The 17,052-nt window shown below is 48.5% G+C and overlaps 1 protein-coding gene across 3 annotated transcripts in view; it reads right to left on the minus strand.

Annotated features, from left to right (window-relative positions):
* afg2a (AFG2 AAA ATPase homolog A) overlaps positions 1–17,052 on the minus strand; it is a 721,265-nt gene that overhangs the window by 650,179 nt on the left and 54,034 nt on the right. For all 3 annotated transcript variants that reach the window (XM_072495694.1, XM_072495695.1, XM_072495696.1), the window contains exon 8: positions 6,067–6,190. In XM_072495694.1, coding sequence (XP_072351795.1) covers positions 6,067–6,190 — 124 coding nt within the window. The remainder of the gene's footprint in view (positions 1–6,066; positions 6,191–17,052) is intronic.

A 17,052-nucleotide genomic window follows, 5' to 3' on the forward strand; every position in this document is an offset into this window, starting at 1 on the left:
GTAGTTTGACTATCTCTATGTAACCTTTTCTACATTATATACAATAATATTGATTCACAGTGGCCCACACAATTGTACTGACTACATATGTAGTCATATTCTAACAGTTTGGACATCAACTATTTTCAAAATAAAGTATTCCAAACCATTTCTATAACTCCACAATAAGGCAAATGAAAATGGTTAAACTATTAGTGGGTAAAAAATTCATAACTCACTTTGCATCGTAATCTTAACACCCATATTTCCTTATACAGTCTGCATTAAATTCACAGCTGGGAAAGAGGTTGTTGTGGATCATACATGTATCGTCACAGGATTTTGATTAACATATGTGAGGAGGATGCATGTCACTTTTTCTCATGATGTGGAGATGCCGGCGTTGGACTGGGGTGAGCACAGTACGAAGTCTTACAACACCAGGTTAAAGTCCAACAGGTTTGTTTCGATGTCACTAGCTTTCGGAGCGCTGCTCCTTCCTCAGGTGAATGCGATCTTCCTGGAGATCCTCTCCACTTTGAGCCGGCAGTTTGCGGTGTCGATGGTAGCCATGATGTGGAGATGCCGGCGTTGGGCTGGGGTGAGCACAGTACGAAGTCTTACAACACCAGGTTAAAGTCCAACAGGTTTGTTTCGATGTCACTAGCTTTCGGAGCCCTGCTCCTTCCTCAGGTGAATCTGAGGAAGGAGCAGCGCTCCGAAAGCTAGTGGCATCGAAACAAACCTGTTGGACTTTAACCTGGTGTTGTAAGACTTCGTACTTTTTCTCATACATATGTGCTGACTATACACACTTCTAACATGTGCCAAGCACACATATTCACCATATTTTACAGGTAACCTTTTCTTCAGTATTCCATTTTGAATGATATTGGCTTGGATTTTGTGGTCAATGGCAAAGGCCTTCACTTCTTCGGCAGTTGCCCACACAGATTGGAAAGACTTTAGAGTGCCTCATCACCGGATATTTGTTCCAGTCTGGCGCCCAAGGGCATCTTCACAGATACACATGTAGAATCTTTGAATGGTTCCAGCAGAGGCCATAGGGTTGTCCCTCTGCATTGGCCAACTGGCTATTTCCACTACAGAGCCCTTTCCCTAAAGTCCTACAAGCCTTCTCTCTTCAGGTGCTTTTCCTGATTAAAATCACGATTGAATCCGTCTCCAACACATACATGGGATGCTTTGTGGAGCAGTGGGTAGCATCTCTGCCTCTGGAACAGAAGTTTCATGTTCTGCACCAATGCATAAAAGACACCTGACCTGCCTACCTAATCCCATTTGCCAGCACTTGGCCCATAGCCTTGAATGTTACGACGTGCCAAGTGCTCATCCGAGTACGTTTTAAAGGATGTGAGGCAACCTGCCTCTACCACGCTCCCAGGCAGTGCATTCCAGGACATCACTACCCTCTGGGTAAAAACCGAGGACCCTCTTATAGGCGAATTGAGGCTTTGGGGAAGTTTGAGTTGTTGCGCCAGGGGCTCGAGAGCGGAGCTCCTCAATGCAGGAAGCTGGACTAAGTTCGGCCTCCGCTGAGGCCCCAAATTGAAATTGAGTCCCGATAGATAGCATGGTGTTCTCGGCTAAACGCGCCGATCACGGGATTCTGTTCCAGTTTGGTTAGGTTGTGTCCGAGATTTTTTCCAACTATCAGGGCTCCCTAAAGTGCACAGCATTATTGATAGCCCCCAAGCATCCACGAATAGCTGTTGAACACAGAAGTTTTACATTGATAAATCACAGCATCCAGATCGCTGTGAGCAGTCGTGGAGGATAATGCAGGTCAATGCCTGCTTCCTAGGCAATCACAATAATATTTATTTTAAGACATTCGATTGTGGCCTAATTACCTGACGCACCAGAACATTTCAAAAATGCTTCCTCGGAGACACCTTGAGGGCTGGCTTCGAAGACCTCAAACAACTCCGAATACAGATAGTGAGATAAAAGCATCCAAAACCATTGTGAATACTTCACAGCATCTTCCTAACCAAGATTCCGATATCTTGAAATATCAAAGTGTATGTTATATACAGTTTGGCAAAAGTCTCACATGATCATAATGGTCTGTTAATTTGCTCTACAACTTCATAATCCAATGACATACAATAATGAAGCACTTGGAGAAGGAAGATGATGACAACCAAGTGTAACAAGGAGGTAACCAAGATAGACAGGAGGAGACATATATTTTTACTGCTAAAGCTGCTATTCATCAACTACTAGCATTGTACAACTGATGAGGACAGCTGAATATCCCACCCACCATATCACCTTCATCAGGGTGATGACAAAATATACCTTTACCTAAATCGCCTTCAGCACAGACTGAACTGCCAAAGATACTCGTTACAGCTGCTGATTTACTATTCAATACCATAGCAAGGTTGAACTGTGTGCTTCAGTTATCTGAACCATAGCTTATTTCTTTTTCTTCCACCTGCTCTCGCATGACAGGAGTCAGGCTACTAAATGGGCATTGGGGTCAGTGGCAGCAACCTGAGAGCAGGGTGCTTGCAAGGATAAGGGTTGAGTAGTATCAAATGTCATCAGTGACTGAACTGATGTAGGCCATTCGATCCTTCCACAATTTTTGATCCTTACCTAAAGGAAAAAAGACTTGCATATATATTATGCTTCTGCAACCATAGGACATCTCTATGTGTTTTACAGTCAATTAGGTACTTTTATTTTGAAGAGTAGTCACTGTTGTAATGTAGGAAGTACAGCAGCAAATATATACACATCAAGTTGTCACAAACAGCGATGTGGCATTGACCAGAGAATCCGTTTTCTAATGTTGACTGAGGGATAAATATTGACCAGGACACACTGGGGATAACTCCTCTGCTCCCTCTTCAATAAAATGCCATGGGATCTTTTACACCCGCCTAAGCAGGCCTTGGTTTAACATTTCATCCAACACCTCCGTCAGTGAAGTGTTCCCTCAGCATTGCACACAACTATCAGCCTGTTTTTTTTTTGTACTTGAGCTTTGTCACAGGACTTGAACCCGGAACCTTGTAATGAGACAAGAGTGCTACCAACTCAGTCATGCTGACACAAAAGAATAAATTATGTTGCTGTCATTCTGATAATCCTTGATCTACAGCACATGGCAGAATGAACTTTGAACCTTAGTGTTTGTTCTTGTGCCAACGAGTTAGATTAAAAAGAACAGCGCTGTAGTCAGAAATTCATTTGAAGTGCAAGCCCAGGTTCCAGTGGATAAACTTTCCATTAGAGGCGCAAAGTCAGAAAAGCACACTTCAGAAGACAAGGCTGAAGTTTTTGTGAACAGGGTGAGGTTTCAGTTAAGACGAAAGAGGTATAGAGATAACGGCTCTAAGCAGAAAAAGGACTGCAGTTGGTAGACTTTAAGTGGCTCAGGAGAAGCACTGGTGATCGAAGGAGGCAGCAAAAGGTTGGTGACTCCATGCTGTAGATCACTGGGGCAAAGGTAACCCTTTTGAGAAGTAGAATTCTGCTCAGTGCGGCTAAAGAGCTGATGTTGTGCTTGTGAGTTGGTGTTGGGAGTGCAGATTCGGGAATCCAATGGAATGGAATCTCGGGAGACACAACTGAAACCCCACAAGGTGAGCCATTGCTGACGCCATTAGAGTTCAGAGGGAATTCAGAGGCAAAATCTTCAGAGGTGAAGACTGGAATTCCGAGCGAGCGAGAGCGTTTCAACGACATTGACTAATTATTTACTGATATTTCGGTGGGTTAAGAAATCCGTGGAATCTGTCTTGGTTACATCGGTCATTAACTGTGCAATTCAACCACAATTTGCCTTTTAATGTACTTCACATTAACCATGAACATTACACCTCAAGGTAGCTATTATAAATCGATTTATTTTTTTGACCTTGTAAAATTTGTTTTTGTTTGTTAACCCGTGAAATCTTGTGACTTTATTCCCTCAGCAAATATCTTTGATCTCAAACTTTGGCTACATTAAACAAAAAGTTACTAGTCACTAACTGAATTGCACAAGAACTTGAGAGTCTAGTCCAGGAACATAACTCAATCTTCAACAAGAGAGAATTTACTATCTCCCTTTGACATTCAATGCCGTTACCATTGCTGAATCCTCACCATCGACAAAAACTCAACTGAAACCGCCTGACAAATAATGTGACCACAAGAACAGATAAGAGATGGGAATTCTGCAGCGGGCAACGCACCTCCTGACCCCTAAAGTCTGTCCACAGTCTACACGGCACAAGTCAGGAATGTAATGAAATGCTCTCCACGCATCCAGGTGAGTGCAGCTCCAGCAATACTCAAGAAGCCCAACACCATCCAGGAAAGAAACAGCCAGATTTGATTGTCGCCCCATCCATCACTTTAAACATTCATTCCCTGCAACACTAACACACCGTGGTGGTTGCAGGTGTGTACCATCTACAAGGTGGACTACAGCAACTCGTCAAGGCTCCTTCAACAGCATCATGCAAACCCATGGCTACAACCATCCAGAAGGACAAGGACAACAGAGATATGGGAACACCACCACTTGGAAGTTCCCTTCCAAGATACTCACCATCCTGACTTGGAAATATACCACTGTCGTTCCTTCACCGTCTCTGGATCAAAATCCTGGAACGTCCTCTTGAACAGCCCTGTGGCTGTATCTATACCACATAGACTGCAATGGTTCAATGCAGTGGCTTGCCACCACCTTCTCAGAGGCAATTAGGGATTGGCAATGAATGCTGGCTTTGCCAATGACGTCCACAAGCCATGAATGAATAAAAAAGGTCCTATGTACACTTTAGACAACTAATTAATTAAAACAAGATGTCTAGACCCAGCAACTTCTCTGTGTGACCCTCCTCCTCCATGCAGCTCAACTGGTGCCCCAGGGTCTAACAATGACACCCTTTTCTGCCACACTTGGCTCACACATACTTTAACACAAGTATCATCAAAATTGAGGCTTTGATGTGTTATAGCACTTCTGTGACCGTTCTTTGAATACAAATTAAATACATTTGTAATTTGGCTAGTAAAAATAAAACTTTCCTTTAAGGTGCAGCAAGCCTTTCGATTTTGCAATTCCAAATCTTCTGTAGTAACCTGTCCCCAGTGAAACAGCAAGCTCCCTGTGACTAACATATATTTTCAATTTCCACAGATAATTGAATCCATGCATCTCTTCACTGAAACAATGCCTGCATTTTTAAACACAAGACATTACCCTATGATCTCTCTAAACTACAGATAAATTGATTTACTTCCACTGAATTTATTGATTAAAACACTCAGTAAGCAAACCATTTAGAACAGGAGAGTTCAAGCTTCAATTCCTGATCTGTAGTGTTAGCTGAATTAAGTTGGGACAACAATAGGGGTGTCTCGTCTGGCCTCTGTGCTCTGCATTAGGGAAGCACTGTTCCTGTGATACCAATGGAAAATCAGGGCAGGATCGGACTGAGCTTTGATGTCCCCCACACAAAACACTCATTGCCTATGCTCACAAATGAAAACTTGAGTGAGGTATCAAAAATAACTAGAATCTACTGAACTACATTTCAGAAGTGAAGAGAAGACAGGCAAAAGAAGGTGCAATGAATACTGTTTTAAAGAGTGGAATTGTCAGTTCCAAATACTACCCACAATAAATTCTACTCTACAATATATGGTATATAGAAGAACAGCTTGCAGTGATTTAGTCAGAGTTCTGTGTTGCCACGAAATAACGCAGAGAGATTTCTGAAAGTCAGATCACCCTAGGAATGCCTTCATCGAGATTCTTTACTTTAGCAACATATGCTTTAAAATCATGAATGTACTGAACATTAGGTGATCAGTCTTTATGGTGGTTCATTATTGAATGTGAATAACATAATTTACAAGAAATCATACTGACCAACAATGGTAAAGAAAGTAATAAGTGACATACATGGAACCTGGATTAGGTGGAAAAGAACAGCAGTATGTCAAATCTGCAACACAACCTCTTGCACTTTACAAATTCAAGGAACCAATGATTATTTTCTACAAAATTACTGTAAACAATAATCTGACTATTTTTAATTGTTACTATTTACTCACCGAGCCAATACCATCCATTAGTGTGAGCAATGATGCTACCACTCGCTTCTCAACTTCATGCTGAGCTCCTTCCCGCTTTGGACATATGGCATCAAGCTCATCTATGAATATAATTGATGGTTGACTGGAAGAAGACACAAGTCATTAGAAGCAAGTCACATTCTAAGGGTTTTATTTGCAAATCTGTTATGAATGGCATATCTAATCTGATGGAAACAGATCTTTCGCATGTATACAACAACACCCCCTTGTTTCCAAACACATTTCTGTACAATTCACAATCTGAGAGATTATACAGTTCTTTCATGAATGTGAATTTGGAAATATTTGAGTGCTTCGGAATCAAACTGCAGAGTTATGCAAAAAATAAATTTCTCAGGCTAATAAGTATCAGCTTTCCTCAGCGAGAGCGACAAAGAATGAGTGAGAGAGATAAGTCAGAACGCAAGACAAATGCAGAAATCGGAGAAACAAAATTCAAAAGTGACCTCACTGCCACAGCGTTTCATGTGTTTGTGCATTTTTGATGGCTGAAATTCACTTCATGGCAGTTTCTATTGTGTCTTTTTTTAATAAACATTTATTGAGGTATTTATGGTTTTACAACAACAACAAAATAAACAATGTACATGAAATTATAAACACAGTGCAAAAGCCGTCTTCCTCCCTTACAGGTCCCACCTTTACTAATCCCCTACTCTAAACTAAACTAAACCCCCCCCCCTTCTGCTGACAGTTAATTTTCCCCAAAGAAGTCGACGAACGGCCGCCACCTCCAGGCGAATCCTAACATTGATCCTCTCAAGGCGAACTTGATTTTCTACAAACAGAGAAAGCTAGCCATGTCAGTTAGCCAGGTCTCCGACTTCGGGGGCTTTGAGTCCCTCCAAGATAATAGTATCCGTCTCCGGGCTACCAGGAAAGCAAAGGCTAGAAACGTCTGCCTCTTTTTCCTCCTGGATTCCCAGGTCTTCCGACACTCCGAAAATCTCCACCTCTGGACTCGCCGCCACCCTTGTTTCTAACACCTTGGACATGACATCGGCAAACCCCTGCCAGAATCCTCTAAGCTTCGGACATGCCCAGAACATATGGACATGGTTCGCTGATCCTCCCGCACACCTTGTGTACCTATCTTCTACCCCAAAGAACCTGCTCATCTGGGCCACTGTCATGTGGGCCTGGTGAACGACCTTAAATTGTATCAGGCTGAGCCTGGCACATGTTGTGGACACGTTGACTCTATTCAACGCGTCCGCCCAGAGACCATCCTCTATTTCTCCTCCAAACTCCTTTTCCTACTTGCGTTTCAACTCCTCGGTCTGCGTCTCCTCTGGCCCCATGAGTTCCTTGTAAATGTCAGAAGCCCTCCCTTCTCCCACGCACACTCTAGAAACTACCCTATCCTGTATCCCCCTTGGTGGTAGGAGCGGGAAGGTTGAGACCTGCATAGGAAATCTCGCACCTGCAGGTACCTAAACTCATTTCCCCTCGCCAATCCAAATTTCTCCTCCAGCTCCCTCAGTATAGAAAAGCTCCCCTTCATAATCATGTACCCCACCCTCTCAATCGCTGCTGTCTTCGGAACCCTCCATCCAGCCTTCCCGGGGCAAACAGGTGATTGTTACAAATTGGAGACCACACCGAAGCGCCCTCCGCTCCCACATGCCTCCTTCATTGCCCCCACACCCTCCACCACCATGGGGCTGGTGGAGTATCGTGCCGGCGAGAACAGCAGAGGCGCCGTTACTTACACCCCCAAACTGGTGCCCTTGCATGATGCCGTCTCCACACGCTCCCATACCGACCCTCCCCCCACCACCCACTTCCTAATCATGGCTATATTCGCCGCCCAATAATAATTACTAAAGTTCGGTAGTGCCAGCCCGGCCTCCCCCCCGGCTCCGCTCAAGCATCCCCTTTTTTACTCGCGGGATCATACAAAGCCAGTGAACACCTCATTGACCCATTTAAAGAAGGTCCGTGGAATAAAGATGGGGAGACACTGAAACACAAACAGGAATCTCGGGAGGACCATCATTTTCACTGTCTGCACCCTCCCAGCGAGTGACAACGGAAGCGCATCCCACCTTCAAAAATAGTCCTTCATCTGGTCTACTAATCGGGCCAAATTTAACTTGTGTAGCCGTTCCCATTCCACCTGGATGCCTAGGTATCGAAAGCTTCCCCTTTACCACCCTAAACGTCAGCTCCCCCAATCGCCTCTCCTGCCCCCTTGCCTGGAGCCCAAACATCTCACTTTTCCCCATATTTAGTTTTTACCCCGAAAACCGGCCAAATTCCCTCAGAATCCTCATAATTTCTTCCATCCCTTCTAGTTGGTCCGAAACATACAGGAGCAGGTCATCTGCGTAAAGCAGGACTCTGTGTTCCACTTCCCCCCCCCCCCCGGACCAGTCCCTTCCAGCCCCTTGAGGCTCTCAGCGCAATTGTCAGTGGCTCTATGGCTAACGCGAACAGCAGTGGGGAGAGGGGGCACCCCTGTCTCGTCCCCCGATGCAGCCTGAAATAGTCCAATGTTGACCATTCGTCCATACCCTCGCCACCGGAGTCTGATACAACAGCCTGACCCAGTCAATAAAGGCCCACCCAAATCCAAACCGCCCCAGAACATCCCACAGATATTCCCATTCCACCCGATCAAAAGCTCTCTCTGCATCCATTGCGACCACTACCTCCACATCCCTACCTTCTGGGGGCATCATAATCACATTTAACAACCTTCTTACGTTGGCCGCCAACTGCCTACCCTTAACAAATCCCGTATGGTCCTCCCCAATCACGTCCAGAACACAGTCTTCAATCCGAGAGGACAAGATTTTGGCCAGCAGTTTGGCGTCCACATTTAGTAGGGAGATCGGCCTGTAGGACCCGCATAGCTCCGGGTCCTTATCCCGCTTCAGGATCAATGAGATTGTGGCCTGTGACATAATCGGGGGAAGCACCCCACGTTCCTTTGCCTCATTGAATGCCCTCATCAACAGCAGCCCCAATATCCCAGAGAACCTTTAATAGGACTCCACTGGGTATCCATCCGGCCCCAGGGCTTTACCCCACTGCATGGCCTTCAGCCCCTCTGCTATTTCCTCCAACCCAATCGGGGCCCCCAGCCCTTATACCAACCCCAATTCAGTCCCCTAAAAAGTGCCTCATCCCCTCCGGCCCAGCTGGGAGCTCCGACTCATACAACCTACTGTAAAACTCCTTGAATGCCTTATTTTTTTTTTTATTCTGCTCCTTTTTCACGTTTTCTCCCACATTTACACCCATCAACAATAAACAATAATCAACAAGATATGTCAATCCCCATAATAACAACGGTCCCATCCGCCCACCAACCCCCAAACCACAACCCGCATGTTTACATAAACAAATGACAAAAAGGAATCAGGGATTACCCGTAGTCACCCTTAATCTACACGGCTCTCCACCCCCCCCAACCAACGCCATCCAGCCTCTAAGAGAGTACCGTACATGATACACCAAAGTTGTACCCCCCAAGTCTCCAGCTCCTCCCGTCCACTGCCTCTTGTAAAACTCCTCCTCCCAACCTCGGTTCCCTCCCCCCAACTTTCCACCCCGGCTAGACCACTCGGACCCTGTTTTGAAGAATAAAGGGATTAAGGGTTATGGTGTTCGGGCCGGAAAGTGGAGCTGAGTCCACAAAAGATCAGCCATGATCTCATTGAATGGTGGAGCAGGCTCGAGGGGCCAGATGGCCTACTCCTGCTCCTAGTTCTTATGTTCTTATGTTCTGTCAGGCTCCGATGGCCGCAGCCCCTCCCCCCACCTCACTCCCGTTCACTGGCCGGCTTGAATCGGCCAGCGTGGAGGCCCCCGCCCGGGTCCCTTTCCCCCTTGCCCGGCCCTAGGAAAGCCCAAAGATCCCCTTTTAGCACACAAACCCTGCATATCCACCTACACCCCAAAGAGCCCTCCTTTCAAGTGAAAGTCCCGTCCCTTCCCTTGTCCAAATATATGCAACATTGGCTCCTTTAGCCTCTACACCCGCGCGCAGTGATACAAAAAAAAAGAAGAAAATACAGTCATGAGGTTACATCGGCACATGGCCATTCCTCAATTTGTCAGTTCTGCCACAGTCCTTCTGCCTTCGCAAACTCCTCCGCTGCTTCCGCCATTCCAAAATAAAAGTCCATGAGCTTGTAAGTCACCCTCAGCTTCGCTGGATATACAATGCCGCACTGCACCTTGCCAATGTACAGTGCCCTCTTCACCCGGTTGAAGGCAGCCCGCCTCCTCGCCAGCTCCACCGTAATGTCCTGGTATACACGTATACCAGCTCCAGCCCACTGCACCACCCGCTTCTGCTTGGCCCAGCTCAGGACCTTCTCCTTCACACTGTACCTACGGAAGCACAGAGTCACTGCCCTTGGCGGCTCATTCGCCTTTGGTACAGGCCTCCACGACCGATGAGCCCGATCCAGTTCATATCGGGAGGGGTCCTCCCCCTCCCCCAGTAGTTTTGCCAGCATCGCGGCAAAATACTCAGTCGGCTTCGGTCCTTCAACTCCTTCGGGCAGCCCCACGACCCTCAAATTCTGTCGCCTGGATCTGTTTTCCAGATCTTCCATTTTTCCTCGCAGATGCTTGTTCGTGTCCATCACCTTCTGCATCTCCTTCCCCATCGAGGCAAGTTGATCACCGTGCTGCAATACCGTCTCTTCCACTTCCTTCAGCGCCTCCCCTTGCTCTCGCACCTCCGCCACTGCGCTCGCCACCGCCGTCTTCACCGGGGAAACCGCCTCCTCCACCAGCGCACTCAAAACCTCCCTCATCTCCTTCCTCACCATCTCCATACATTTCTCAATCTGTGCCAACTGCTTTTGGAATTCCGCAGCCATCACCTTAGTTAGTTCTTCAGCCGTACGCACTGCGGCCTCCCCTGGTGCTCCAGCCTCCATTTTCTTTGTTGACCCCGCGGTGACCTTTCCCCTCTCCAACGGACGTTCAGCCACTTTTTTCCCGGCCGTTTTTTTGGTGTTATTCGACATCCTTCTTCTCCTTGCGCTATCTCCCGACTTTTACTGCCGTCGCTGGCCCTAGGGCCGGGCGTTACTCCTCGAAAATGCCGTTCCCGGGACTTCCGGCTGCGGCGATGACCAGCTAAGTCGCACGTTTCGGCAGCTCCCGTTGGAACGGACTTTTGGGCTCTTAATAGGAGCCCCAACGGCAATTTAAACGGCCAAAAACACTGTGCGGTAAACCAGAAGGGAATCCCCCCGGACATGCATGGATAAGAGAGAGGATAGCGGCCGGATTGCGGAGGATCCTCTGGAGCAGCGGCAAGGAAGGGAAGCTCAAAGCAAGATGGCGTCGGAGGGTGGCCGTTTGTTATGGGGCCCGGACCAACAAGAGTTCCTGCGGCGCTGTGTGGAAGAGCTGAAAAAGGAGTTGAAGAAGGAGTTGTTGGCCCCGATACTACAGGCGATTGAAGGGCTAAAGGAGGAGCAGAAGACCCAAGAGCTGGAGCTTCGGATCTGAAAGGCAAAGGCTGCTGAATATGAAGACAAAATACAGGGCCTGGTGGTGAAGGCAGAGATGCACGAGGCACAGCACAAAAGGTGTGTGGAGAGGTTGGAAGCACTGGAGAATAATCCGAGGAGGAAGAATTTAAGAGTTTTGGGTCTTCCCGAAGGCGCAGAAGGGGCGGATGTCAGGACATATGTGAGCACGATGCTTCACTCGCTAATGGGATCGGAGGCCCCGACGGGCCCTTTGGAGGTGGAGGGAGCTTATCGAGTTTTGGCGCGAAGACCGAAGGCTGGAAAATACCTCGAGCTATAGTGGTGAGGTTTCTCCGCTACAATGACAGAGAGACGGTCCTCAGATGGGCGAAGAAAACTCGGAGCTGTAGGTGGGAGAACGCGGTGATCCGCGCATACCAGGATTGGAGTGCGGAGGTGGCGAGAAGGAGGGCAAGTTTTAATCGGGCTAAGGCGGTGCTTCACAAAAAGAAGATCCAGTTTGGAATGTTGCAACCGGCGAGATTGTGGGTCACACACCAAGGGAAGCACCACTACTTTGAGACGGCAGAAGAGGCGTGGACATTCATTGTGGACGAGAAGCTGGAATAGTCTGGCGAGAGAAAGAGCTTTTGAGACAAAGTGGTGGGGTGATTATGTGGGGCGAGGGAAAAAGGGGAGGGGGGGGGGATGATTTTTTAATTTGGCGATCCTGTAACTTTTCTCTCTTCCCCATGTTTGGGGGGGGGGGGGGGAGTAAGAGGAACTGTGGGCGCTGGCCATTAGGGGCGGGGCTGAGCATGAACTTCAAGGAGCAGGTGGGAGGGGTAGACCCCTGGAGATTTAGTAGGCCTAGGAGTAAGGAGTTCTCATTTTTCTCCCATGTTCACAAAGTATACTCACGGATAGACATTTTTGTCTTGGGAAGGGCACTGATTCCGAAGGTGACAGGGACGGAATATACGGCCATAGCTATTTCGGACCACGCTCCACATTGGGTAGACCTGGAGGTAGGAGAGGAAAAAGAACAGCACCCACTCTGGAGAATGGATATGGGCTTATTGGCGGATGAGGGGGTATGTTTAAGGGTGAGGGGGTGCATCGAGAGGTACTTGGAGCTTAATGACAATGGAGAGGTTCAGGTGGGAGTGGTCTGGGAGGCGTTGAAGGCGGTGGTTAGAGGGGAACTGATATCCATAAGGGCACATAAGCAAGAGGGTAAAGAAAGGGAGCGATTGCTGAAAGAACTTTTGAGGGTGGACAGGCAATATGCGGAGGCACCGGAGGAGGGACTGTACAGGGAAAGACAAAGGCTACATGTGGAATTTGACCTGCTGACCACGGGTAAGGCAGAGGCACAGTGGAGGAGGGCACAGGGGGTACAGTAGGAGTATGGAGAGAAGGCGAGTCGGCGACTGGCCCACCAATTGAGGAAGAGGGGAGCAGCGAGGGAGATAGGTGGGATGAGAGATGAGGAGGGAGAGATGGAACGGGGAGCGGACAGAGTGAACGGGGTGTTCAAGGCATTTTATGAGAGGTTATATAAGGCTCAGCCCCCGGAAGGGAAGGAGGGAATGAGGTGTTTCTTGGATCAGCTGCAATTCCCTAAGGTGGAGGAGCAGGAGAGGGCGGGACTGGGAGCACAGATTGAGATGGAGGAGGTGGTAAAAGGGATTGGGAGCATGCAGGCGGGGAAGGCCCCGGGACCGGACGGATACCCGGTGGAATTTTATAGGAAGTATATGGACCTACTGGCCCCGCTTTTGACGAGAACCTTTAATGAGGCCAGGGAAAGGGGGCAGCTGCCCCCGACTATGTCGGAGGCAATGATATCGCTCCTTTTGAAGAAGGAAAAAGACCCGCTGCAGTGTGGGTCCTACAGGCCCATTTCCCTTTTAAATGTAGATGCTAAGCTCCTGGCCAAGGTGATGGCGATGAGGATAGAGGACTGTGTCCCGGGGGTGGTCCACGAGGATCAAACTGGGTTCGTTAAGGGGAGACAGCTGAACAGGAACATACGGAGGTTGCTAGGGGTAATGATGATGCCCCCACCAGAGAGGGAGGCGGAGATAGTGGTGGCGATGGACGCCGAGAAAGCATTCGACAGTGGAGTGGGATTATCTGTGGGAGATGCTGAGGAGATTTGGTTTTGGAGAAGGGTTTATTGGATGGGTACAGCTGCTGTATAGGGCCCCGGTGGCGAGCGTGGTCACGAACAGACAGAGGTCTGACTACTTCCGTCTTCATAGAGGGACGAGGCAGGGGTGCCCCCTGTCTCCGTTACTGTTTGCATTGGCAATTGAGCCCCTGGCCATAGCACTGAGGGGCTCCAGGAAGTGGAGGGGAGTACTCAGGGGAGGAGAAGAACACCGGGTATCTTTGTATGCAGATGATTTATTGCTGTATGTTGCGGACCCAGTGGAGGGGATGCCTGAGATAATGCAGACACTCAGGGAGTTTGGGGAATTTTCGGGGTACAAATTGAATATGGGGAAGAGTGAGTTGTTTGTGGTGCATCCGGGAGAGCAGAGCAGGGGAATAGATGACTTACCGCTGAGGAAGGTAACAAGAGATTTCCGGTACTTAGGGATTCAGATAGCCAGGAGTTGGGGAACCTTACATAGGCTTAATTTAACAAGATTGGTGGAACAGATGGAGGAGGATTTTAAGAGATGGTGCCCCTGTCACTGGTGGGTAGGGTGCAGGCGGTCAAAATGGTAGTCCTCCCGAGATTCCTCTTTGTGTTTCAGTGCCTCCCGGTGATGGTCACGAAGGGGAGGGAGCGGCGTGGAAGAGATTGGAGATGGCGTCCTGCAAAGGAACCAGCCTACAAGCAATGGTGACGGCGCCGTTGCCGTTCTCCCCGAAGAAATACACCACAAGTCCAGTGGTGGTGGCAACACTAAAAATTTGGGGGCAGTGGAGACGACATAGGGGAAGGACGGGAGCCTCGGTGCGGTCCCCGATAAGAAATAACCATAGGTTTGTCCCGGGGAGAATGGATGGGGGATTTGGAGTATGGCAGAGAGCTGGGGTTGTGCAACTGAGAGATCTGTTCGTAGACGGGACGTTTGCGAGTCTGGGAGCGCTGACGGAAAAATATGGGTTGCCCCAAGGGAATGAATTTCGATACATGCAACTGAGGGCTTTTGCGAGGCAGCAGGTGAGGGAATTCCCGCAGCTCCACACGCAGGAGATTCAAGATAGAGTAATCTCAGGGTCATGGGTGGGGGATGGTAGGGTGTCGGATATAGGCAGGGAAATGAGGGACGAGGGGGAGATCATGGTGGATGAGCTGAAGGGGAAATGGGAAGAGCTGGGGGAAGAGATTGAGGAGGGGCTGTGGGCTGATGCCCTACGTAGGGTAAACTCGTCATCCTCGTGCGCCAGGCTAAGCCTGATACAATTCAAGGTTTTACACAGGGCGCATATGACCGGAGCAAGGCTTAGTAAATTTTTCGGAGTAGAGGATAGGTGTGGGAGATGCTCGAGAAGCCCAGCAAACCACACCCACATGTTTTGGTCATGTCCGGCACTGCAGGGGTTCTGGGTGGGGGTGGCAAAGGTGCTTTCGAAGGTGGTGGGGGTCTGGGTCGAGCCAGGCTGGGGGTTGGCTATATTCGGGGTTGCAGAAGAGCCGGGAGTGCAGGAGGCGAAAGAGGCTGATGTCTTGGAAGGATATTGCTTATGTGGAAGGAAGCCAAACCCCCGGGCGTCGAGACCTGGATAAATGACATGGCAGAGTTTATAAAATTAGAACGGATAAAGTTCGTACTAAGGGGTTCGGCTCAAGGGTTCACCAGGCGGTGGCAACCGTTCATTGACTACCTCGCAGAACGATAAAGGAAATGGAAAGGTAACAGCAGCAACCCAGGGGGGAGGGCCCGGGCGGGTCCTCAGGGATGTGTGTGTATAGATATTTGTACTCGGTTATGTATATTGGATTGTTTGATTTTATTTTTGGAGTTATTATTTTTGATATGGCAGTTGCCATTTAGTTTATATATTATTTATTTATTTGTTAAAACGGCCACTGTTATTTATACTGATATAGTGTTGTAAAAAGGAAAACCTTTGTATAGTTTTGTTTGGCCAAATAATCTTTGAATAAAATATATTTTAAAATAAAGAAAATGCCGTTCCCGAACAGGAGCCCTCCAATGTGCGGCTGCCTCCCGCCCGCCGTCACCGGAAGCCCCCCTTGAATGCCTTATTAACCCCTGCTGAGTCTCAGACCCCGTTGTAAACCAACCCCTTCAACAAGCATAACATCTGCTCACCCCCCACTGCGCCTCCATGAGCTAGCCTGCCCAGCTAGCTTGGTGACCCCGCCCATGGCGCCAGACATTCTCCCACCTATTGTTCCCCCCCCCGCCCCCTGCTCGGACACACATATTCAAAAGAAAAGCAATCCCAACAAAATTGCCCTAGAAAAACCCGAAAAACAAAGAAAACATCAAACGGAAATTCCAACATCTAACAAATACACCTCCATCCCCCATCAGTGCAAATGTAAACTTTAACTCACTTAGCTCTGCAAAAAGCCCCAAATCAATACAGAAGACATGACAGATAACGTCCAAAAAACAAGAAACTATTTAAACATAAGCGCTACAGCAAAGTTCAAAGACCTCAGTCCGCCTCCAGTCCTTTCCTTCGAGCGAAGTCCATCGCTTCCTCGGGCGACTCAAAATAAAAATGTTGCTCCTCATACGTGACCTAAAGACGGGCCGAATACAGCAGTCCAAACTTCACCTTTTTCTTAAAAAGGGTCGACTTTATCTGATTGAACCCCGCTCTTCTCCTGGCTACATCCGCGCTCAGATCCTGATAGATCTGCAGGATACTGTTCTTCCATTTACAACTCCGTGTCTGCCTGGCCCACCATAAGATACGCTCCTTGTCCAAGTACCCGTGGAATCCCACCACCATTGCCCTCGGGGGGTCCCCCACTCGCGACTTCCTCGCGAGCGCTCTGTGAGCCCTGTTCACCTCCAAGGGTCGGGAGAATGCCCCACCCCCCAATAACTTCTCAAACATGCCCGCTATGTATGCCCCAGCGTCCGCTCCTTCGGACCTCTCCGGGAGACGCACGATTCTCAAGTTCTGCCGGCGGGACCTATTCTCTAGGTCCTCCACCTTCTCCAGGAGCCTCTTCTGCTGGTCTCTCAGCATCCCCACCTCCAACTCCACCGCAGTTTAATGTTTCTCCTGCTCAGCCAGCGCCTTCTCTACTTTCTGGATCGCCCAGTCTTGGGCATCCAATCTAAGTTCCAGCCGTGCAATCGATTCTTTAATCGAGTCCAAGCATTCCTGTTTCTGCTTGGCTAAGCCCTCCTGAATAAACTGCATCAGCTGCTCAGTCGACCGCTGGGTTGACAAACCAGGACTCCGGTCGACCGCCATGCTTTCTCCCACTGCAGCTTCAGCCCAACTCTTCCCTGTTCGTCTATTTCTTCCTTTGCGAGCACTTCTAGTCCGC

Source organism: Scyliorhinus torazame, chromosome 3 (assembly GCF_047496885.1).
Source record: "Scyliorhinus torazame isolate Kashiwa2021f chromosome 3, sScyTor2.1, whole genome shotgun sequence".
Lineage (NCBI taxonomy): Eukaryota > Metazoa > Chordata > Chondrichthyes > Carcharhiniformes > Scyliorhinidae > Scyliorhinus > Scyliorhinus torazame.